This window comes from Gobio gobio (genome assembly GCF_949357685.1).
Source record: "Gobio gobio genome assembly, chromosome: 15".
NCBI lineage: Eukaryota > Metazoa > Chordata > Actinopteri > Cypriniformes > Gobionidae > Gobio > Gobio gobio.
The window spans coordinates 31,034,351-31,059,685 of record NC_137108.1 but is presented as its reverse complement, the minus strand read 5'-3'; the positions used below and the strand labels follow the sequence as shown (position 1 = coordinate 31,059,685).

At 39.2% G+C, this 25,335-nt stretch overlaps 1 protein-coding gene across 20 annotated transcripts in view; it reads left to right on the top strand.

The window, feature by feature from the left end:
- mef2d (myocyte enhancer factor 2d) overlaps positions 1–25,110 on the top strand; it is a 63,342-nt gene extending 38,232 nt beyond the window's left edge. For 2 of the 20 annotated variants that reach the window (XM_079837643.1, XM_079837654.1), the window contains exons 4-14: positions 4,475–4,612; positions 8,412–8,619; positions 10,645–10,701; positions 14,548–14,726; positions 15,925–15,954; positions 17,244–17,306; positions 17,736–17,850; positions 18,210–18,432; positions 20,044–20,112; positions 22,741–22,791; positions 24,011–25,110. In XM_079837643.1, coding sequence (XP_079693769.1) covers positions 4,475–4,612; positions 8,412–8,619; positions 10,645–10,701; positions 14,548–14,726; positions 15,925–15,954; positions 17,244–17,306; positions 17,736–17,850; positions 18,210–18,432; positions 20,044–20,112; positions 22,741–22,791; positions 24,011–24,386 — 1,509 coding nt within the window. In that variant the 3' untranslated portion in view covers positions 24,387–25,110. Of the gene's footprint in view, positions 1–4,241; positions 4,377–4,474; positions 4,613–8,411; positions 8,620–10,644; positions 10,702–14,547; positions 14,727–15,924; positions 15,956–17,243; positions 17,307–17,727; positions 17,851–18,209; positions 18,433–20,043; positions 20,113–22,740; positions 22,792–24,010 lie in introns of all 20 variants that reach the window. The other 18 variants (XM_079837658.1, XM_079837659.1, XM_079837645.1 and 15 more) reach the window with 13 other exon arrangements.
- The last annotated feature ends 225 nt before the right edge of the window (positions 25,111–25,335 follow it).

Sequence of the window (25,335 nt, the reverse complement as noted above, 5' to 3'; positions counted from 1 at the left end):
ATCCCACTAGATAAAATCAAGCCCGTCCTACTGAATATTCAGTTTTACTTGGAAATGCATCAATTGTGGACATTTAAATGGACAGTTCACTCAAAAATGAAACTTGTTATCATTTACTCTACCTGATGTTGTTCTAAACCTATATGACATTTCTTTCTGGCACATAAGAATTTTTGAAGAATCTTCATGCAGCTCTTTTCAGAAAAATGACAGTCCATTGTGATCATGTTTGGCAAACCCCCAAAAAAGCATCTAGAAAGCACTATTAAAGTAGTCCATGACTATTTGGAAGTCCTATGAATACATTTGAGATGCAGAAAAGAGAATGAGATTTAGGAGGTGACAGATTTTCAGTTAATATCAGTGTCACATTAGTGCACATTACTGAGTTTACTTTTTTCCTTATTGTAGCTTGACATACAAGGGTCCAGACTTACTTATGAAAAGAGCTGTACCTATTCAAAATTTCTCCTATGTACCATGAAAAATTAAACGCATACAGATTTGAAGCGATTGTACATACAGATTTGAGATTGTAAGTAATGACATAGTTTACATTTTTTGGTGAACTTTTTTTCTTTAGTGCCTTGCACATTTTGTTTCATGTTGTGTTTAAGCAATAATTTCCTAGATTTCTATTGCTGTTCAGCAGAGCATTTATATAGAAACCAGGGCTGCCAATCGATATAAATTGTAATCGCTTACATAATATACAATACAATTAATCAAATGAACTACTAGCACATATCTTCCTAATAAAAGCTCCAAATGAAGATTCAAACAGGTCAGGGGGAATCATTTTACTGTGTTTTGTAGTGCCTGATCTGTGTTACAGAAGGCCTAGCATCTCTGATGAGTGTTGATTGACACATGGAAAAAGTAATAATATTGGCTAGTTTTGTCACAATAATACCAGGGCAAATTTTACAATTCTCAATAGTAATTTTGTGCTCACAGCAAAAAACTAATTGGCTATTAAACAGTGCTTTATTTTCAATTAAAGTTGAATATTGTTATAACTATTAACAAATTAAATAAAAACAATGAAATGTAGTAAATGAAGCAAATGAATGCTTTACCATTCGTCAATTAAGTGCATTTCAAAAGTTTTAATTAATTCTAGTTTTAAAGTGAAGTAATTATTCAAGTAATCAGTAATACAAACAAAGTAAGCACAATGAGTTGTGTTCTCTTTTAGACAATGGCAGGTTTATTAGGCTTTTATTTACCCTGCAAAGATATTTTTTTTGTCCCGTCTGTTAACATTTCAGCTAAGAAAAATCTCCTGTGTTTACATTGATGTCATGCCAAGCCGTCATTTTGACCAAGAAAGGCTCATTTATGAGCATTCAGAAGTAACCCACCTATGACCAGACAGCTTTTAAGTATTGAATTGAGTAGTCTATGGTACAAATACTAAAGAAAGAACTGAAATTTAACTTAAGTATCGACTTGATACTGAAGTACCGGCACTTTTGACATCCCTGATATCAGCAGCTCCTTTCAAGTGTGACCATTGCCGTTAAATGGTTGAGATGAAATGACTGTGAACTTTTAACCTCTGTCTGTAAGAGATGAGAAATGTGTGTGTGCTGGACATCAGCTAAGCCCTTTTCGATATTGAGATGATGTAGTCTTATTCTCTCAGATCCGCCTCCACAGTGGGCTGAGCCATGGGTTATCAGCCAAGATCAGCTGCTAAAATGATTCCATTAGCCTCATGTATGAGTTATAGTCAGACTCGGCTGATAATGGCAGACACGCTGCCTTTAAAGGAGGAATGGGGATGAAGGGATGAGGAGGAGGAGTGGAGGTTCAGAGGGGCCGCTAATCTGTCAGATGGGTGTATCTGGACGCTATCGTGTGTGTAAGCCGGCAGGCTGCGCCGAAGCCAAAGCTTTAAGCGCGTTCTCAAGGGATGTCCGGGGGGGCGGCCAGGGGGGAGAGCCTTCTCTGCTTTACACACTGCAAATGGAAGGTGACATTACAGTCTGCCTGTGTTGGACATCAACGTGCACTTCCGTACACTCGAGAGGGTCATGTATACATTATACACTCAAATAATAAAATAAAGGGTCTTTTTGCTGTGATGCCATAGAAGAAACATTTTTCATTCCCATAAGAACCTTTCAATGAAAAAAAGTTCTTAAAAAGAACCATTTTTTTTTCTTATTGTGAAGAACATTTTAATAATTTAATATAAATAACCTTTTGTGCATTGAAAAGTTTCCATGGATGATAAAGGTTTTTTATGAGTGTAGGGCCGTACATTTTCAGATAAATATGTTTTTCAATTGCAGATTCTTGAACAGTTACTGTGGTCCCTCTCAAATGTTTGCTAACATCCCACATAGGAAGTGGGAGTTTGAAAAGACAATATGGGATGAGAGAGGAGGGGAATAGCGGACAGGAATGAGTCAGCTCGATAAGTCGTGGAAGAATGAGAGCATTATTGGATTAGAGAGAGACACAAAGATAGGGTGTAAACGAGTCATCAGAAACGAGTGAAATGAGATGAAAGAAGAAAGAAAGTGAAGGTCGAGGGGTAACACAGATGAAATAATGTAAAGACAGGAAGGGGAAGCTCGAGAGAGGGACCGTACGGGGGGAGGGAAGGAAGGCAGTTGCAGGGGGGAGGGGCACTACTGAACGAGGTTAGCCAGTCAGAGGCAGCGAAGCTCTGCAGGGGAATCTTCCCTTGGCAACACAAACAAGCACCCCGCCCCATAAAGGAGAGACAGCAGGCAGAGAAATACAGGGACAGGTGAACAGATGGAGCCGACTCAGAGACAAGCTGATCAGCTGACCCACGCCTCACTGTGTGTGTGTGTGTGTGTGTGTGTGTGTGTGTGTGTGTGTGTGTGTGTGTGTGTGTGTGTGTGTGTGTGTGTGTGTGTGTGTGTGTATGTGCGAGAGAGAGTGTTATGTTATGAACGATAAAGCTATTCAATGTCTTGGGATGATTTTTTTTCCCATTTTTCATCAAATCATCACCGAAATCTATATATTATTAGCAGCACTTGCTAAGGCTATCGCTATTGCTTATACTTGGGGTAAGGGATTTCAACAAGCCAAAATTCCTAAACATTTTAATTTCAGTGCTCAATTTGTGGCCTCAAAAAGCCTTAAATTGTGCAGCGTTTTGAGGGGAGGTGTGTTTGTAACTTGTAAGTGATTATACTTAGATGGTTTTTTTTAGAATTTACTAAAATCCACTCAGAACACCTTTGCAAATGCATAAACCCTAGTTTTTACCACTGGCGTTTTAGTTCATTTTAATTAATTTACTAGGATAATATAATATAATATAATATAATAAATTATATTATGTACACTACATTTCAAAAGTTTGGGGTCAGTATTTAGTAGAATTTAATTTATTACTTTAAATCATTTCAAAATAAATTCTGTTCTTTTGAGCTTTCTATTTAGCAAATAATCATAGTTTCAACAAAAAATATTAAGCAGCACAACTGTTCGTAACATTGATAATCATATTTAATTTTTCTTGAGCGCCAAATCTGCATATTAGAATGATTTCCTGAAGGATCATTTGACACTGAAGACTGGAGTAATGATGCTGAAAATCCAGCTTTGCGTCACAGGAATAAATTACATAAAAATATTTTACAATAGTACTGTTTTAATTGTATTTTAGCATAATTGACTTCTTTCAAAAGCATAACAAACAGAACAGTGGTAAATATATATAAAATAGTGTATATAAAATATATATAATACATAATTGTAGGATAAGTGTTAATTGGTAATTAACGGTGTTACACCGAGTCAGTTTATTTGATGCTATATCTCTTATGTCACTGTGACCTCTATGAGTAGGACGAAAGCAGTGCTGAAAACTGTTTTCTATTCAGCCTTGATACCCCCATCAAAGCTACTTAGAGAAAATCTTGTTTGGAAAATCTTCTCAAAAAAAAGAAGACTCAAGCTGTTTTCAGGCTGAAACCGACAAACTGAGTTTCTCTCTTTTTCAGCCTCATCTAACTTATTTCCAGCCTACAGTTTTCAATGGGCTATGCAGTTTCATGGTGTAAAATGGAATTTATCCTCTTCACACTCTCATGAAACAATTTGCCGATGTCCAGTTTTCTTGGCTTATGTGTCACATGTTACTCTGTTGGTTTAATAAATGACTGCTGCTTCTCTCTGATTGACATTTGTTTTTTCTAAGTGTGAAATGTGCTCCTCTCCCTTTCTTCTCCCACTCCGAATGCTTTAAGACGTTGAGAAAGAAAGGCTTTAACGGTTGCAACAGTCCAGAGCCAGACGGGGACGATTCGATTGACCAAAGTCCATTACAGGAGGACAAATTACGCAGAAGCGACGATCTGGACATCCTCTTCAAACGCTACGGAGTGAGTATTCCTCTTTACCTTGTCGTTCTAACCTCCCTCCTTCTCTTTCTTCCCCCTGTCTCTCTCCTGTCCTCGGTCGGAAATGAAACGAAACGAAGGCTCTGAACAAGAAAGAGCACCGGGATTCGGAGAGCCCGGACCCCGAGGAGCCGTTCTCCCTCACGCCTCGCACAGAGGAGAAGTACAAAAAGATAGACGAGGAGTTTGATAAAATGATGCAGAGCTATAGGCTTTCAGTGAGTACCCGTGTGAAGAGGCCTGCTTTAGGCCCGGCAACCAACTCACACAGCCTGCTGTCGGCCCGGCAACCAACTCACAGAGCACCTAGCAACCATCTCTCACCCCATTCCCCTCCTACCACCCCTCAATCCCCTCTGAATGTGTGTGCTTGGGCAAGGAGAGGGCAGTCGGGGGCGAGAGGGCGAGTGTGGGCCGCATCCCTTTGATCCTCACAATCCACTATTTCAAATGCGCTTGTGATTTATAGTTCTCTTGATTCTGTGTGCTGTTGTTTTGTGTTTTCTGCGATGACTGATGCTTGTATCGCATTTGCCAGGAATAGACTTCTGACTCATCTGGGTCCCGTTTAAGGCGTCAGTGAAGATAATTTTCATTAAGTCACTGTCAAAAATGTTTTATGCATGAGCCATGCATGAGGAATCTCTTCTCAGCAGGTACAGAAACTAGAACAAGAACATGCTGCTCGCTATCTCAATATATCGTGGGTGCGAGTTTGATATAATTTACATGGTGAACGTGATTCAACATGATGTGGGCAGCAAAGACTAATTAGTGTAGTAACTAGTGTTCTCTTTCCTCTTTAATGCTAATTATTTGGTAGGAGCTTCCGAAAAGTGTTTTGTCACCTGACAAAGGTGCAGTTTTCCTCTCTCTTGCACCCATCCTGCTCTCCGCCCAGTGCACCATTCACGGGCCAGAGCACAAAGAGAGTCATCCAGCACCTCTCTCTTTCTCTGCCACATAATCCCAGCATGAGTGCCTGAGGAAGCAAAGCTAAAACCTTAATCCCTCTTGCTGGGGACACCCAGCAGCATGTGTACTACCAGCTCTACTTAACAGGCCGGAAAATGATCGGTTTGTAATGAGTTTTTAGATATTCAGCACTAACTGTCTGACACTAACTGTCTGGCAACCTCAGTGGATAAAGCTGGATTGTGAGGAGGAAATTTAGAAAAATTCAGTAAAAATGTATTCTTTTAAATTAGCTTTTTATTCTGGTAATGTTTTTAATATCCACTTGGAGCAAAACAAGTATATTTCAACATCAGTGCTATACAAGTGATTTTTATTTTGTATTGGTCTATACTAGATATACACTTCCATTCAAAAGTTTGGGGTCAGCAGGATATTTTTTGTTATTAATCATTTCATTTAGAAAGGGTGCATCCAATTGATCAATAGTGACAGTAAAACATTTATAATGTTAAAAAAAGCTTTTTGTTTCAACTTTTGAATGTTTTATTCATCAAAGAGTCATGAAAAAATGCATCATGGTTCCACAGCACAACTGTTTTCAACACTGATAGAAATAAGAAATTTAGCTTGATCACCAAATCAGCAGATTGGGATCATGTGACACTGAAGACTGGAGTAATGATGCTGAAAATGCAGATTTTCCATTACAGGAATACAAATAGAAATAATAGAAAACATTTATTGTAAATTGTAATAATATTTAACAATATTACTGTTTTAACGTATTTTTTTATCAAATAAATGCAGCCTTAGAGAGCATAAGAAACTTTATTTTACAAACATGAACCTTTTTACCGACCCCAAACTTTTGGATGGTAGTGTTTATCAGTTGATATTGGATATTTAATTTAATAATAATTTCTGTCTTTATAGACATGGTAGACACTTGGGTTTTGAATAGGCATATTAAAATGATTTATATAACTCATGTCGGGTGGCCATGATTATTTGCCAGCATGCATAAGTTAGAAGCTGTCATGGATGTTTGCAGTGCAAAATCAGACTGAACGGATATAGATAAATAAATAATGGTCATTTTGGTTAGATCTAGAACTCTGAAGAGAAATAAAGTAGATAAGATTACATTCATTTGAATGAATTCGAATGAATTAATGAGAGAGAAAGATTGTGAATGTGAATTACCTGCATGTATAAACCACAAATGGAAGGGCCTCAGATCTCGTGCGGATGATTGTGTTTACACGTGTGCAGCAAATTCCGATCTGTCAGATGTGAGTAAAATGTTTTATTTTTGTGCGAGTGTAAACGCAGCCTAAAATATTTGATCGAATTTGGTTGTATTATAAGACCCCATTTAAATCTACTGAGTAATTTGCTGCTGAAAGATAATTCCTCATGTGCACTGATCTGCTGTAAGCTCCAATCCAAAGGGACTTCATGTTAATATAATTGCCAACTTGTTTCCCAAACCAGTCAGTCTTTCTCACTTCACTGGTCACGCTCTTTCTCGATGTCACACAGACTCTTTTTCAGTACCAAGTGTCATTCCAATCACAGTTGTCTATCGCTTGTCTGTGTGTCTAGACCGATATTATCTTCAGTCTGTTGTATTTATCTTCAGTTGTTGAAGGCACATTCAGATGTGTAAGATTGCACTTTCTGGCTGAGAAAGTGGAGACTCGCACACTAGTTTTTTTTCTTTCTATTCCTGGTGTACATGTATATATTCAGATGAGGTGTGTTAGGTGCTCCATATTTTAAAACCAGCTGCTCGTCCCACACTAATGTCCCTCCTCTCTCTTCTGCCCTGCCCTCCTTCACTCTGCCTGGCCTGCGTGCAGTGCTGGAACTTAGTTGCTGTTTCGTCCACAGGCTACTCCCTTTAGAATTGTTGCTCGAATGTATTTCCCCTGGAATATTCCTTTAAAATAGCTTTGGAGTCACTGCTTTGGACTTCTCATTAGGAGTCATTTCTTAATTCCTTAAGTGTTACCACAGAACTGTAATACCTTGCCGTTTATTGTTAACAGCCACATACAGAGGTCAAAACCCCGCTCTCACTCTTAGGGACTATAATCTGCCTATTTCAAACTACATTTTTGACGCTCAGACAGAGAGGCTACAGGAGAAAGGGAGAAGGACAGAGGAACAGCCATACTAACTATCAAACTGGGTCCCACTCAGAACACAGGAGGCCTAGTGTGGCCCACATTCTAATTTTAGAGGCCCTGGTTTTGCTGAGGATCATGGGAAAATGGGTCTCCATCAGAGCATCTGGACAGTTTGAGTCCACGCTGATTGCCGAAGCTGGCTAATTGCGCTTCAGAAAGCACGAGAGCGAAGATCGGCTGACTCAGGAGTTGTCATGGCCACATACCCCTTGTTTGAAACCCCAGAGCCATATTATCAGTTTAAGGACAACTGTTGCAGGCTAAAACTGAGTATAATGCTGGGGTACAAAAACAAAATTGTGGTTTTCAGATCCAAATGCTCTATCAGATGCCAGGAGCAAACAAGAAATGGTGCTAATATCTCCATAACGAAATCTCAGATGGCCAGACTGTAGTATTTTAACGATTCATAAAAACTTAATCAGTGTCTGGGATGCCTGGAGACTGTATTGTACACAATGAGTTTTTAAAAGCTTAGCTAAATGTGTGTTATGAAAAAAATGTGCTCATAAACAGCTGTTGAAATGGTATTCTCAACTGAAATGAGTAGAGGCTTGGACCCGGAAAAAATACTCCTCACGTCACGATGTAACAAGCGGATGGTGTTAAAATATACAGCAACTATAAACACTGGATGATTCAGTGAAATCTAGATGGAAGTGGAGCGAAGCCTCTCAGATTGTTCCTGTTCCTTTCATTTCCAGTCTGGATCATTCACACAGTTTTTAAGTCTTACAAAATTAACTCTGCACCTCGTAGCTTCACGTGCTCTGCTTTGGAGATGTTTGCACACGTCACTGCATGCTATTAAAACTGGTGTGTGTCATTTTGTGTGTTGTCTTGATGCACATGCAGGTGTGCGAAGTAAAGCCGCTAACGGTTTCCCTCTCTATCTGTGCTTTCTCAGTCCACAGTGCCACCACCCACTTTCTCCATGCCAGTCACAGTGCCGGTGTCCAATCAGAGCCCTCTGCCATTCAGCAATCCCAGCAGCCTCGTCACCACTTCCTTCGTCACCTCCACTCTCACAGACCCGCGCCTGCTGTCGCCACAGCAACCGCAGCTCCAAAGGAACACGGTGTCTCCAGGCCTGCCACAGAGACCTGCAAGCGCAGGTAAAATCCTGAGCAGATCAATGGTGCTGGGTACCTGTAAGCAAAGCAGGAAGGAGGAAATAGTAACTCATGTTGTGTACATGCGCTTATCATGTTGCCCTGTGGGTGTCGGATTACCCTGAGCAGCTGTTTCTCAGACACACCACTGATTTATGCTTAAAAGTGGCTGTCAATCAACCATTTACTGTGCTCTGATATCGTTTTAGTGGCCTAATGGTTAGAGTGTCAGACTGGTAACCCGAAGGTCACAGGTTTGATCCTCAATACCGGCACCTAAACACCAATCGTGTGTTCTATACTATAATACAATAGTATGTTCACTACTCACTACTCCTAATGTGTGTGCACTTGGATGGGTTTAATTGCGAGGATAAATTCTAAGTATGCGTCACCATACTTGACCTTGCCATGTCGCTTTCACTTTCACATTCATTTACATTTAGTTTTCCTTTGCCATTATTTAATGCTTACTTAAATTTAATCTTTAAAAACTCTAATGATTGAATAACACTATTAAATGTAATATTTAGCAAATCTAAAAATACATATCCATTTTTCATACTGTACTTTATAAAATTGTTTCCTAAATTGACAATTTTTTTTTACTTAATTAGACAAAATAGTATAGAATTGATAACACTTTATAATGAGGTTCTATTTGCTAACATTACTTAACTATATTAATTAACATGAACTAAAATGAAAAATAGGCTATTTTCTATCCTTGTTTTTACCTTCTCTTTCAAACACTCCATTTTGATAGAAATGCCTCATTCAAGACTTGGAAGTAAATGGCAACAGCTATGATTAGGTAACAGTTTTGCATATTAAAATAATTTTCAGTGTCCCCGCCATCACACATGTGGAAAAAACTTCCGATGTTGAAAAATATCTTAAGGAAAGAACAACAAATCACAACTATTCACAGTTTGACTGTCAAACGATCTGTAACAGACAAAGCAATAGTGACACATTACTGATTACTGATACTATAGTGATTGTTTTTTTTTTACAATTTGGCACTTATCGTTTGTTGCTGAAGTGATCCTGTGTTTGTGTCTCTCGTATTTACTACTACATGACATGCTTGAATTAGTGGCCGGGGCTAAAGAGACATTGATTTAGAAGTAGGTGTTTATTTTCTTCTACAGAGGTGGCCTTTTGTCGCACTATGATGTCATACTGAGACAAAATCCAAAACGAGTCGTTTTGGCACCCTGGTTTCAGTAAAAAAAAAATGTAGCTAACAAGGAAGTTTTGAGTTCTTACAGGATATTTTATATAGTACAATAACCACTTATATGTCAAAAGATCTTATCTCAAAAGAGAACATTTTATTTCTCAATTCATGACCCCTTTAATGGACCTGAGCTGTATATTATTTAAGGCATTAACCAACATTAACAAATGAAACCTTATTGTAGCTTTACCACAGAATTTTAATGCCATTTATCGGTTATCAGCCATAACATGAAAATAATTATAAAACATTGTTTTGTCCAGACTTTTAATATTTATGCCTCCCTACGGCATGCAGTTTTCTGTTCAGAATTTCAGTATCAGCTGAGTTGTAGTTTCAGATAAAAGCCGTTTTAAACCTGATATCAACATCTCGAGAGATACAGTTGTAAATGAGGTTCAGTGCATCACTCAAATCACCTTTGGAGGTTGTCAGGAACACATATTGCATTTGTAGAGTAAACACTAATGTGTCCTGATGCATCATTAAAAGTTCAAAGCATTACTGACTCACATAACAAGTAATCACTTAGGAAAAGCTTTGAAAGAAAAATGCTTTATCGAATCATTTTAGAATGGAATAGAAGTTTTTAATGGTGCAACATACATGAGATGGTGTTTAAAAGTGCACATGGGAAATTGTATAATAGCATGTACTATATATATATATACATACACTATAACATTCAAAAGTTAGGGGTTCAATGTATTTCCTTACATTTGGTCCAAAATACAAAGAGTCTGTAGATTTCAGCCTTCCTGTAAGCTATTCTGTCTTTTTTCCAGGTGCCCTTCTGGGAGGTGACCTCAACAATTCAAACGGAGCATGCCCAAGCCCTGTGGGTAAGTCTTCCCTCCTACCAGCCAGACGGCCCTAATAAAACCTCTTCATTTTCACCTGAATAATGCATCAGTTTGAGTCAAACTGCTTAAAATCGAAGGGCACGCTTAAGACCTGCAGAGTGGAGCGAGGGTTTTCAATCTCATCCGATAAGATATGATCTGATCTGACTGTGATTATAAGAATGACAGCAGCTCCATGAAGGTTGTCCGGACACAAAAATCTGAAAGCGAGTGATCAGAGAGACTATCGGACATCCACCGTACACTCACACACCTGTTCTCTCGTGACAGCTGAAGCTCACACTCTGCTCTCCAAGCATGCCTGTAAACACCCTCATGGGACCATGGGGCACGAGTTGCATAAATGTTATGGGTCAACACCATGCATGTCAATTTTCCTACTCCACCTTTCAATTTCCCTTTGTTGTCGTTTGCTTTTTTTCTCTCTTCTTTTCTCTGTCTGTGCTCCTGCATACTTGTCTTTCCATCCTCTTTCCCTCTCAGCTGTTCTTCATATCTCACACATGACAGTCTGAATACCCAGCTTAAACCAGCACGCTCTGTCCCTTCCCCTCCCCCTCTGTCACACTCCCTTCTCTCCTCCCAGCCAATCTTGACAGTCCCTGACAGCTGTTGGTTCTCCTGCCTCTGATCTTCAAAGAGCACATGAGTCTCATGGACATTTTAAGTGGGCATTTAAAATGTGAACATTTAATCAGTAAAGAGGCTGAAGGCCTTTGTGGAGTCACTGAAGAAGAAAAAAACTCCCATGGTTTCTTGGAGGTTGTGTGTGTATTCTTTGGCACATTCCATGAAAAAGGCACATTTGGTGTCCCATGCAACATTTGTTTGTTTTTAGTTTGATCCCAACTTTTAAACGTAAACCTAAATTTAACCAAGCATGAAATGCGGTTAAATTCATAATTTTGACATAATCTTCCATTTCTTTTTTTCTCCAAGAAACTTTCTCAGCTCTTACAATACCATATTCCTTGTCCATTACCACTCTCATTCTCTATCTCTCGGTCCGTTTCCCCTCCCTTCCCTCCATTCTCAGCTGTTGCTCTGGGAATGTCAGCATTGACGTCATGTAGCATTCCTACCATTCCCATGAGAGAGAGGGACAGAGAGCGGGAGAGACATGGACAGAGACAAAAAGAAAAAGGCAGTCAGACCTTTGAAGTGGAGATTAATAGAGGCTAGGACTTACAACCAACACACTTATTTACTAACACAAACTGCACACGCATACACACACTGATATCCACTATATTTACCAGCATAATCTCTGACCCAAGTTCATAGAGCATAAACAAGTGTGTTTATACACATGTTTCTGTCTCAGCCCCCCACTAAAAACCAGACTGAACTTAAAGCTGTGTTTCCTGGGGCAGAGAACAGCTGAGCACGTCTCTTCTCTGCTGCCAAGGAATTGCAGCTCCCTTTGCAATCTCTTTCCATTCAGAGCTGCTGACGCGGTTGTTGTTCACACACACACACACACACACACACACACACGTCTAGCAGAGCAAAACGCAGTTGTTGTTGCCCTGTAACCAGAGCTCAGATAGGATAAAATATCAAACTGCAAAAGCCTCTCTAGTCTGAAGCTCTTAAATCTTTCAGAAACTGAGGACATCTACTTTTGAATAACTTTTTTTAAAATTGAGTGTATTCAGTTTAGTTTTTGAAGCATAAGCACACAGCACATTTTAGAAGCATCTATCTATCTATCTATCTATCTATCTATCTATCTATCTATCTATCTATCTATCTATCTATCTATCTATCTATCTATCTATCTATCTATCTATCTATCTATCTATCTATCTATCTATCTATCTATCTAAATATATATATATTTGTTCTTCTGCCTAACTTGAAAAAAGATGAAAAGATTCTGATTTCACTATTTATAAATAAATATAATATAAATATTTTCATAAATAAAGTTTGTCAGAACTCTAATTTATCACAGACTTATATCTAAATATAAATTTATTTTTCATTTGATTAACCTATTTCATGTATTTTCATATTTTCTCAAATGTAAATAATTTAATAATTTTTTTTTGTTCAGGTTAACATTCATATGTTACATCGTAACAGCACCCTATTATGACTCAGAAATGTTAGCCTGGCGTGGCCATACTCAATTCTAGTCAGAATATGAGTCTGGTACCGATCCATTGAGCTTTGATTATGGGGCGTGTTTCAACCGAGCCAGGAAAGACCTCAATTGGATAGACCCACAACCAATCAGAGCAACGGAGCGACGCGTAACGTTAGTTGTCAAATGTCAACAGAACTCAACTGCACTGTGTTGCCAAGTCCGTGTTTTTCTCCATGTCCGCGGGTTGAAGCGACCCCAATTATGTGATTATATAAACCCAGGAATGCGAATTTTAGCAGGCAACCTTGCCAAAATAACATATTTTGCCAACCAAATGCCATTTTTTTCCGGAGAACCCCCCGGAAAGTTATTGTTTTGGGCTATAGTTTTGAGTAGCAATTGTGCGCGACATTGCAAAAACACTTGGCAACCCTGTCTGCGCGCACGCTGGATTAAGTAACGTTACAAGAAAAAGATGAGTGTAAACGATCTTTGCCAGTAATAAAAGAATTTAAGGATTCACAGAGTACTTACCAACACGATCATCGTTTCTGAGAGAAATAGTGAAGGTGAATGCATATACGAACAAGTTCTCCGTTTAGGATAAGAGCAAATTGAACCCAAGAGCCTTCGATGACGTGGATGATTACGTTACTGTTGATCATCTGTCCATCCTCGTCTAAAGCCCGCCCTGACAATTTCATTGGTCCGAACAGTTTCTGTTCGGGCATAATTACTCCTCTATGGAGCGAGTCCAGACCGAATTGCCCGAGCAAACATTTTTGTGGGCGGGGCTAAATTCGGCTGGCATCCAGGCTACAGAAATGTACCCTGTGCCATCAAAATCTTGTCGCCAACCAACCCTGTCTCCCCTACAGCAGCAAGTTAAAATAGCTTTGCTAAAAATATTTGTAATATAAATATTTGGGATATTTCTGTTCAGCTGAGACATCAGTGGGTTGCCATAGCACTAGTGAGTGACGTTCACGTTGTGCTGGGAGAATAATGTTATTTGGTTCCAGAATGTGGGAAAGCATTGGGAAAATCCCCAGTCTCTCTCTCTCTCTCTCTATCTCTCTCTCTCTCTCTCTCTCTCTCTCTCTCTCTCTCTCTCTCTCTCTCTCTCTCTCTCTCTCTCTCGGCCATGCTCTAAAACACAGATCACACACATATTTTGCCATCCTGTGAAAACACTGCCCTTGAGTCACATTAGATCAAACATTACAAGTGCTACAATGTCATAAACAAAATAGAGAATGAAAATATTTCAATAACAAAGCTTGGAATAAAGTCGAGGAACAGGATAAACTAGTGTCAGTTAGATCCCTCCGATTCCTTCCCTGTGTGCGTCTGCTTGTGCGTGCGTTTCCTCCCTTAAAGGAATGCGGTTCTCCAACCTAAAAACCAGTCACTATTAATCCTCCAATTACAACATAATAGAGTTGTAATCCCCAAAAAACCAGAGGATTTAGTTTGCAGCACAAAGTGTTAGAAAACACATCTGCCGTGTTGAGGGAGACCCTAATAGGATTATTTTCCCTAGTGGGTAATTATTGTGTTTTTCTCATCAATACAAATGAGAGAAAATATGACCACAGTCGTATATCTTAATTTTGTTTTCATGAAATGTGTTTCTTAGGGTTGATGAGAAAGAAAGCAACCAAGGTCTTTATTTGTAAATCTCTCTGTTGACATCTCTCTGTCTTCTCCTCATTTTCTTTCTCTTTCTGTAGCCAATGGTTACGTCAGTGCCAGGGCCTCCCCAGGACTCCTCTCAGTCTCCAACGGCAACAGCATGGGGAAAGGAGTCCAGGCTAAATCTCCCCCTCCATCCAGCACTCAGATGGTGAACAGTCGCAAACCGGACCTTCGGGTCATCACCTCTCAGAGCAGCAAGGGCCTCATGCAGCTGGTGAGCACTCCCACATTGCTCTACAGGAGACTTGATGGTCACACAACATCAAGTCTCAAAGCTGTTCTGTGTAGAGACGGGAACAGGTCTAGGCTATCAATGTGATTCTACACAGGAATCTCTCACGAGGACCATGAAGGGGGAAGTAAAGCTGTCAGATACACTGAGCTGATTCATTCACGTCTGTCCGTCTGCTCTCAGTATGTGTGTGTGTGTATGCGTGACCTCGTTTACACCTGGTGTTGCGATCCATCTGGATTGATCCGTTTACAAGTGAGCAGTACTAAATACAGGTGTAAGGCCCCCCCCAAAAAAAGTATATATATATACACACACACACACACACACACAACAGTGGTCAAAAGTAATGCCCAGCCTAGGAATATTGACATTTTCACCCGTATAAATATAATTCAAAATTTGTAACGAAATATTTTGTGTAAGCATATTGCATAGTTGTGCTTGGATTCAATTGTTTTATTTGTGATAACGCACATTTAGCGGATTTTTGGCCAGGCTGTCATAAAAAGAAATCATGAACACTTGCAAAAACAAGAGAGAGAACCAATTAAATATTAATAACTGATTATGATGTAGTCCGTGTATGCTTTTTTCCTTTTGAGCTTTTTGTTTTTCTATGTATTTTTTTGAATAGTAAAATAAAACCTTTCTTGCCAAATAATTTTGTCAGATAAATTCCATAACCAAGTTCAGTGTTTTGTTCTTCAGTCATATTTAAAATTTTAAAAATAAATAAAAAAGTTATCTTATTTTGATGGTTTAATTGAACTTGTAGGGTCATTAAAAACAAATGTCCCCTCTGGACATCGCTTTTGGCCACTACTGTATACGTTGTGTGCGTATAACATGCAGTGATTATTTAAATTATTATCAATATGTTTTTTTGTTTTTTTATTAGTGAATATTTGCAATTAGTTTAACATTTGAGAAGTATATTTGGGATTAACAGTGTGCCCCCAATTGTTTAGTTTTTTCTTCTTTTGCTATCAGCATGCAGTATCATGCTGATGTAGTGAGTAATATATGCAGTCATGAGGTCTGAGACCCTTTCCATTAAATCTGATCAGAAGTGGTCACTGCCAGTTGTGTTCATATCGAGATGGAAGCCAGGTGTTAAACGGGGCTGGTGTGTGTTGGAGTTGTAATCTCTGCTTTCTATTTGTTTCTGGCCTCGCAGACAGATGAAGAGCTGGAGTTGGTGAGTGAGGTGAATACAGCTCAATTCTTTTGACTGTTGTGCTGTGAACGGTTTCATTTCACAAACAAATGTTTGACGAATGATTTATGGATGTTGTGTATTTAACATGTCATTTTCTTTCCCTTTTTTATACACTGCATTTTTCACTTATCAAATTGTATTGATTGTGGTTAAACAGTTATTTATTGTACTGAAGAATACACTGTTTTTCATGTATGATCTAATTGGCGGTCAGTGAATTGGAGTTAAATGCGTGCTGTTTATTCAGTTGCAGGCTGACTGCCTGATTATTGTGTGCGGTTTTAAATGAATGCGCGCACACACACTCAAGGCGAAATGCACATATGCATGGGTTGATCTCACATGAGTCAGACACACTAGGAGCACAGCAGAGCAGAAGCCCTCACTCCAAAGATCAATTTGTCTGTCTGTCTCTCCCACCTTCTTTCACTTCTTGATGTCTTTTCCTCTAATGATTGTTGTCCAATGACACGTTAAGTGTAGTGCATGTACATCTGAGTTTTGGAGGGGGGTTTCAGTCATCTCAGCATCTGTATCTGTGTGTGTGCATGAATCATGGGAGTCTGTTGACTGTAAAAGTGGCCTCTATCTTTATCCCCATGTAGAACTAAGACCAGGATTAAATGTGAATGTTTGATGCTGGTTTGCCCTGAAGACACACTCTGCATTTTGTTTTCGTGTGTTTTGTAGTGAAGTGTTTTTTTTTTTTCTTTGTTTTTCTGCATGATTCAGATAAGGGCTCAACAATGAGGGTTTTTTTGTGTGTGTGTACTGTGAATTTGTAATTTCCAAGCCAATATTTTCAAAAGCCCCACCACATATGAGGCAAAACCTCATCAATGTTTGTCAGAATATAATATTTCCGTGGTGCCATATTTAAATGAGCACAACACTGCTCAATACATCATACAAAAGATGTGACCGATCTGCCAACTGACCTGAAACACTTTCAGACTGGCCCTTGTCCATCCTTGTTGTTGAGCTCTTCAGAGTTTTAGGACATTTATCTCAGTAGCTACGTTTACATGGACACCTTTTTTTTTTCATTTGTTTCATTGTTGATTGATGAATCCGAACATAGTGTTTACATGAACGCTAAATAAAGTGACCGGGTTGATGTGCGCGTTTATATGTCACAAGCTTGTCACAAGCAATATAGATTTTTTTGACATGTGCAAACTGAACGAATATACAGTTTGTTGCTATTTGAGCCTAGTATTCTCCTAGATTGCTTATTTTCTCTTTTAAAGAGCAGACTTAATATTTATCTATTTCAGGTCCTAGTTAGGAGACAACAAACACAGGAACCGTTGTACCGTGCTGCTTATATTTATCAAGAAGTAAGAACGCCCATTCCCGCACCCATTCAATCAGATCAAGTGTTTACATGTCGGATTTGGCTAATTCATTCTAATTGACATGGTTACATGTGACTATTTTTATTCCGACTGTGCTACTAGTCTGATTACAATCGGATTATTAGGGTCCATGTAAACGCAGCTACTGTTTTGCACTCAGATGAGAGTCTAGAGAGATGTTAAGAGTGAGTCTGAGGCTGTGGAGTTTACGTTGTTGTTTATATGGACTGGTTAAGATGGCTAAAATATTTCATCTTCAGAAGTGTCTGGAATTTGAAGATTGTGTTCATATGTGTACATGTACAAGTCATCTAGAGGGGTTTGGTGTCCATTCTTTCCTTGCCCGGAAAGTTAACTCTGTGTACTTTTGACTCTATCTCTCTCTGTTTTTCTCTCTCTCTGGCTTTCCAGAACGCTCAGCGGTTAGGCGCCTCTCAAGTGACCCAGCCTCTTACCACACCAGTGGTTTCCGTGGCAACGCCGAGCCTCCTGACTCCATTCTCCATGCCAACCGCCTACAACACAGGTGAGAGTGACATCATAGTGAGAAGCCAAGACATTCGTCACTTTCTGGGCCTGTACACATCTGAGAGAAATGAACACGACCATGCTTTAGTTAAAACTCCAGAGAGATGCTTGCAGAGGCCATGGTCCATTTATCTCTTTTACTTGCTCTCTTTCATTCTTTCAAACTTAATTCTCTGTTATTGCCCATTACTTAACTCTCTTTCGAGGCTAGCTTTATCACTGGAATTTATTTGGAATATAAAAAGAAACAATTGAATATGCGTAGATGTTATATTATCATAACTGTAGGAATCAGAGGCCATTAATATAATTCAGTAAATAAATATACGTTAAATGTTCTTCTTTGTTTTCATTCAGAGTACCAGCTAACAAGTGCAGATCTCACAGCCCTCCAGGCCTTTACGCCGTCGGGTGCACTGTTGCCAAGCAACATGACCACTTGGCAACAGCAGCAGCAGCCATCTGTATCCCAGCAACCACAGCAGCAGCCATCCGTATCCCAGCAACAGTCTCAGCAGCAGCAGCAACAACAGCAGCAACAGCCACAGCAGCTAACTCTGGCCTCCCTCAGTAATCTTGTGTACGTCTTATACCTTTTACAAACTCTGTCTCTTGATCGTACCTATTCGCACATGCACCAGGTTCTTCATAAACCACATGTCCATAGTGTAAGCCCACATACACCACATCTACTTCCTGTCTACAGTGGAGAGATGTTTCAGTGATACACGCCTCTCTAGTCTTGAACTAAAACTCCTCGATATTAAACATTTGTCTTGATGTTACTTTGTGCAACTTTAGCCACATCTAACTAGATAAAGTTTAGTGGCCAACACTTTACAATCAAATATATATGGTAACATATTTAATGCAGAAAAAAACATGAAATAAAAATTAAAATACTCTACAGGTCAGAAGTTTTGAAGCTCAGTAAGATTTTTTTTAAAGAAATTAATACTTTTAGTCAGCAAAAAGGCATTAAATTTATCAAAAGTCACAGTAAAAGACTGGAGTAATGATGCTGAAAATTCAGCTTTGCCATCACAGGAATAAATTACATTAAAAAATATATTAAAATAGAAAGCAGTTATTTTAAATTGTAATAATACTTCACAATATTACTTTTTATAATTTTATTATTTAGTTTTTACTGTATTTTGTATTAAATAAAGGCAGCCTTGGTGAGCATAAGAGACTGAAAAATGCACGTTTACAGCATTTATTAATTTAATGTTAATTTCTACATGAACTAATACATTTCAACATCACAAGATGTATAAATTAAATTAGTTAAATTGTCGTTAATCTAGTAGATGATAAATTCTGTAAAAAAAAAATCTTCATTGTCAGTTCATGATACCTAATGCATTCACAAATTAAACCTTATTGTAAAGTGTTACCATTTTTAGCGTTAGGCTAACATTAGCACAAACTAGCTTTTGGCCATTATTGTCTAGGTCGTCAGCTCATACATTTCGACACGTGTCCACAGTGAACTGTTGTGAATTATTACATATATAACTGCAACACTTTAATCAAGTCTCTCTGCTCTATCAGCTATGGAGAGAACATCGCTAGCGCTCTATGCCTCAAAACTGTTTTACAGGGGCATCTAGACGGCCTGAATATGATGTTTCATGTTCAGGATGTGAATTAAATGTACAGGACAGAACAGCTGAATGCCTGCGCTACATATTTTCTCTTTATGCATCACATAATAGCCTAAGGCTCAGGTCAAGGGCAGCTGTACGCTGCATTATTAGCACGACACACATCTACCTTGATGTGAATTTGCCCAGTTGTTTTTTTCCAGTTGTCTTCAGCTGTATAGCAGAGGTCATGATCTCATATTAGCAATCACATGAACAAGAAGGCTAACTGTCATCGGTAGCACACAACCTAAAGCCTGCGAATTCTCCCTTGGAGATTGACCTAAATAAGTCTTTCGGTCTCACACAGACGTTTTCTTGTTTTTCTTCTTCTTTCTCTTCTCCCCATTGCTCCCTATGGGGGCGAACATTGAGGTGTTCTCGTCTGCCTTTAATGCCTGCTAACAGCGGGGTTAGCGCTGCGCTACGCTCTCATTAGCGTGACTGTTCGCTTCTGTTAATGCTGAGTACAGATTTGCAGATTTCTGGAGCAGGTCTAACCTGCCGTGTGTGTTTGTGTGCTCTCTCTCATTTGTTTACAGCATGTGGGGCTCAGACAAACAGAACGGAGAGATGGCTCACTGCATCTCTGGTCTGGCTGCTAATCTCAGGTGAATGGGGCCCTATGGGCACTCTGTCAGCCAGTCAAACCGTTGGCTCTATGTGTTAGCCAGTCATATTCTGTGGGTGCTCTGTGTCAGCCTATTATGCGCCGCTGTCCTGTCTGTCACCTGCCACGGCCTAGTTGTCATGGTTACCGTCTCGGGCCGTGCTGAAGAATGTTCGCGCTTTTGTCGTCTCACAGATGACCATTTCATCATCTGAGTCTCCTTTCATTAAATCCAACTTTATGTGTCTTTTTTATCTTTTTCTTGCTCATTATTTATTGTCCAGTGTCCTGTGCGCGACAAACAGATTTACACAGGAATCTAGCACGTCGGTGCCCTGATAACTGAGCAGGTAGAGATTTAAAAGTAGGACAGACATCTCCATCATGTCCTCCCAAGTGGGTCAGGACTCTCTGGGGTTCATTCGTCCGTCCGTTTGTAAACTGCTGCATGGCCACACGTTCATCATGCCAGCATATGCTGCTCTGAACCACCTCAAGTACTACATATTACATAAACCTGGCTGTTTAACACAGCAGGTCAAGGCTCAAAAAGTTTTTCCATTACTATACTGACCATTAATCAACAGCAATGCACATTATTAAACATCATATGTCCATTCTATACGTTTTATTTTATTTATAGTAGCAATACAGTTATATTCACATATTGGCACTTGAGGCAGCTTTTTTCCAGCTTTTTTTTTTGCCCCTACTGATAAATGCCAGTATGATATGTGCACATTGTTTTTGGTCACTTTGTTAACAAAGTGTCTGCTGAAGAGCATAAAGGTACAGTATTGTGCAAAATTCTTGGGTAAGTATTTTCACCAACAAAAAAAAGGTTTTAAGCCCGTTATTTATATATTTTGCTGTAATGTGTCAGTAGCAAATATCATTTTACATTTCCAAACATTCCTTTTGCCATTAATTGGAATAATCCAATAAGATTTTTGTATGCACAAAGAGTCTGACAACAGCCGGTATGATCCACACGGAGATCTGATCTCACCATCATAGAATCTGTCTGGGATTTACTTGAAGAAACCGAAAGAAATGAGACTAAATCCAGAAGAACTGTGGCAACGTCTCCTGAAAAACTGTGCAAGTGTACCTGGACACTTTTTGAAGCCGTTTTAAATACAAAGGGTGGTCACACCAAATATTGATAGAAGTTAATTAATGAATAAAATCCCAGACAGACTCTATGATGGTGAGATCAGATCTCCGTGTGGAGCATACCGGCTGTTGTCAGACTCCTTGTGCAAAAATCTCACTGGATTATTACAATTAATGGCAAAATGAATGTTTGGAAATGTAAACTGATATTTCCTACTGACACACTACAGCAAAAGATATAAATAACCGGCTTAAAACTATTTTTGGGGGTGAATATACTAACATGCCTAAGACTTTTGCACAGTACTGTATATACCAATTGATTTGTGTTTTTTTATAAACAATTGACTGAGCCCTGCCATAAAAATAAAATGGAAATTGCTGCTTTTCACCATATTACTAGATAAGACTCTTTTCTAATATAAGTGTGAAGAATCTGTTTTTATAGACCGCTTCAAACGGAATTGTAAAGAAATTATCTAATAATATGGTGAATGGTATTGTAGGTTACAGGTGGTATTTGTTTACACAAAAAAAGCTGCGGATTATTCCCAAATAAACATGAAAGCATCAGTTCATTTATTGTTAATTAATTTACATTTTGATTCAGGCCATAGTACAAGCGATAGGAATTAGATTAGAAATGTTATCAGTTGTAATATGTTTTTTTTTTTTGATCACGTAATAACAGTTAGCAATTCATTTTTAAGAACCAGCAAATAAAAATGATTTGTAATATTACACTAATTCCATCACACTTTAACTGCATTTTTACCACTTTATAAGACATTCTGTAAAGGAGCCTAGCTAATTCATTACTTTATTATATAATGTTATTGTTCATTTCGCAATGAAAATATTTGACCTCCATTTTTCTATGAATTTAACTGTAACTTCTCTCATAGTCCTCAAGAATATATTAATACAAATAGTCTGTATGTATTAGGTTTAGCAGGACTGAGACAATATTTTCATGTTGATTTTATTGATCAGTAATGCTGTGTCCTTATATCACTTGAACTTTATCAGGACTTCCCACTCTCCTGGCAGCAGCTGTTGCATTCTCTGCAAATATACAGTGAATTTCAAATGAATTTCTCTCTCGTTATGCCTGAGAAACCTGTCATTACTTCCTGCTGTGGCCCTGACTCCCTGTTCCTTCTAATATAAATGCTAATGGAGCCGTGAGTGCTCTCCGCCGCTCCGCCACCTTGTCTTATGTTCTCATGTCATCAAATCATTTTCCTTGTGCCGGCCTTTCCTGACCGGACTGGGGTGAAGACTTACTCTTTCCGCTATGCATGAGGGTGGGATATTTATTTCTGGCTTAGAAAGTACGCATTTAGTTGGGTTTCTTTCTCCTGCTGAACAAACAGTCCATGTTACCTGTCCTAGACACCTGCCTGTCTGTCTCTCAAGTGTTGTAGATGAGTAAACGCTGACATGTACGTGTGTGTTTGTGACATGACGTTGATGATTGCAGATGCTAGAGTGCCTGTCTCTTTCTCTGCAGTGTGACCTCTCAGGGCAGCTTACTCTTGGGCAGGGAGGAAGGGATCAGCTGGTACTGTATCTGGCTTTTCCTCTCTCCGTCAGTCTCTGTTTGTTGTCTGTCTTGTGGCCGTTTTCTACGGCTAATGGCGCTAACTCTCCTGCTATTCTCTTTGGTTTTCTCTCTCTATCAGTCTCTGGCTGCTTGGCTGTAGGAAGCTGGGCTTTGTCTTTGTCAGTGATTTGCTGAGTTGGCCTTTCTTTCTGTTTTGCATTAGAACATACTGAAACAGCACCTGCAGCATCATCAATCAACCTGTACAGGCCCACAACACCCAACCCACTCACCCTCTCGCTGTCCTCTTTCTCTTTGTTAACTTGCTTTTTTTTTTTTTTTTTATATATATATATAGATTTTTTTATCTTCCTCTTCTGTTTAATTTAAAAAAAAAATTGTACTTTGCTTTCTTTTCTTCTGCCTTTCTTTTTTTTCCATTTTTCTCCTTTTTGGTCTCTGCTCTTCCATTTTCTTTCCTTCTCTTCTGGAAAACCTTTGAGTAATCCCAACGTAAATAATACACTTCTGTAAATACTAGGGCTGTCAAAAGATTAATCGCGATTAATCGCATACAAAATAAAAGTTTGTGTTTACATAATATATGTGTGTGTACTATGTTAATTATTATTTATATATATAAATACACACACATTCATGTATATATTTAAGAAATATTTGCATGTATATACTGTATATACATTTATATAATCTATAATATATATAAATATAAATGTTTTATATATAAAAATTATATTTTTTTCTTAAATATATACATGCTTGTGTGTGTATTTATATAAAAATAATAATTAACAAAGTACACACACATATATTATGTAAACACAAACTTTTATTTTGGATGCGATTAATCGCGATTAATCTTTTGACAGCCCTAGTAAATACATACGTTAGGCTGCTGCCTAATTACACGTACATAAGCAAACACACTCACTGCAGTTGAGGGTATGTGGCATGTTGTGTTGTGTGAAAGGAGGCTGATCGAGTTGTGACTGCATGGCTAGCAGGAATAAGGTGACGGAGATAATGTGTCTGGCTTCTGTGCATTTTTTAGCTGCTTTATTGTACTGTCATTTTTTGTATACTAAAATGTGGCTGTACAAAGGTAGCGCAAAACATGATAAAGTTGTGGGTTTTTCACATTTAAAATGTATGTTTTTGTAACACATCAGGTGTCCCCTCTTAGTGATGTTGATTCTTCTTTCTCTTTCTACCATAGGCCCGTGGGAACAATCCCTCATGGAGCTACACTGACGGTTAACACTAACGCCAATGTCAGCATCAAATCCGAGCCGGTGTCTCCTAACCGGGATCGCAGCACCCCTAGTTCCACCCCCGGGGCAGCGGGTGGCCTAACTGTGACCCAGTATCCAGTGCGTTTGGAGCCCACCGGCCGCTCTCCGGTCGACAGCATCAGCAGTAACGGCAGCTCTTATGAGGGAAGCGACCGAGACGACGGTGGGCAGCCGCGCCCTCCCGATTTCAACTCGGCCAGCCTGGGTCTCCTCCGAGCTTCCGGAGAGCAATCGTCCCAAGCGGAGCAACAGGAGTCAGCCAATGTGAAACGCATGAGACTGGACACCTGGGTCACATAAACGCTGAAGGAGAGAGCGAGAGAGCTGCTCTCTACCCCGCACATACACACACACCGACATAAACACACCCCTAGTGGCACCTGCTTTCAGCAGCCAATCTCAGTCCGCACTTAGACACATGCATGCGCCTTTCTCTCTGTCTCTTTCTCTCTTCCTGTCTCTCTCACTCTTGTCTCACTCTCAGACACACTCATATTTACTGGTGTGTGTATATATTTATATAAAATATGCATATATGATCACACGCACTAGATCTTTCACACACACAGTTGCCAATCCAGGTGTAAACGTGTTCACGTATACGAGTCTGAAGAGATGTACAAGGCGAAAGGGCTTTTGGTCGCATCTCTGATATCCCTCGGCCCTGGTCAGAGAGGCCGTCCAGATCTCAGATCAACTTTTACAGGCCTTACCGTCGACCTGATCAGAGTTCAGCGGCACTGCTCTGTCAAAACAGCATAACAACTGCTTATGTTGCATAGACAAGCCTGTCAATCTCTTTATTTTTTTTTGTATCTATTTCTCTTTCGTTTTGGTTTTGTATGAATGGTTGCATTTGCCATTTATCTTCTCAAATGACTCTTTCTCTCTTGCTTTTCCTATTTCTTTTCATGTTTTTTTTTTGACTATCTGCTTGAGCAGCTGCCTTTAGAATCGCCCCCCGTTCCTTTTGTAACAACTTTAACGTAAAATCTTTATCTTTGTTTTTCTAACTGTGCAAAAACTAGCATAGTGTGCTTGGTTGGTGTGTGTGTGTCAGCTGTGAGACGGAGGTGCTCGTTCATTCAATCGCTAAAACACAATTCAGCCAAAAAACACAACTCGATCATGTTCGTTTACCATCTTTCGTTGTATCGTAACCTAGCACCAGATCCCTCGCTTGCACACTAGATGCGTGTGTCTATCGGCGGAGCTTGAAGCGTGGATCAGTTTTCTGCGAACGCGTGAA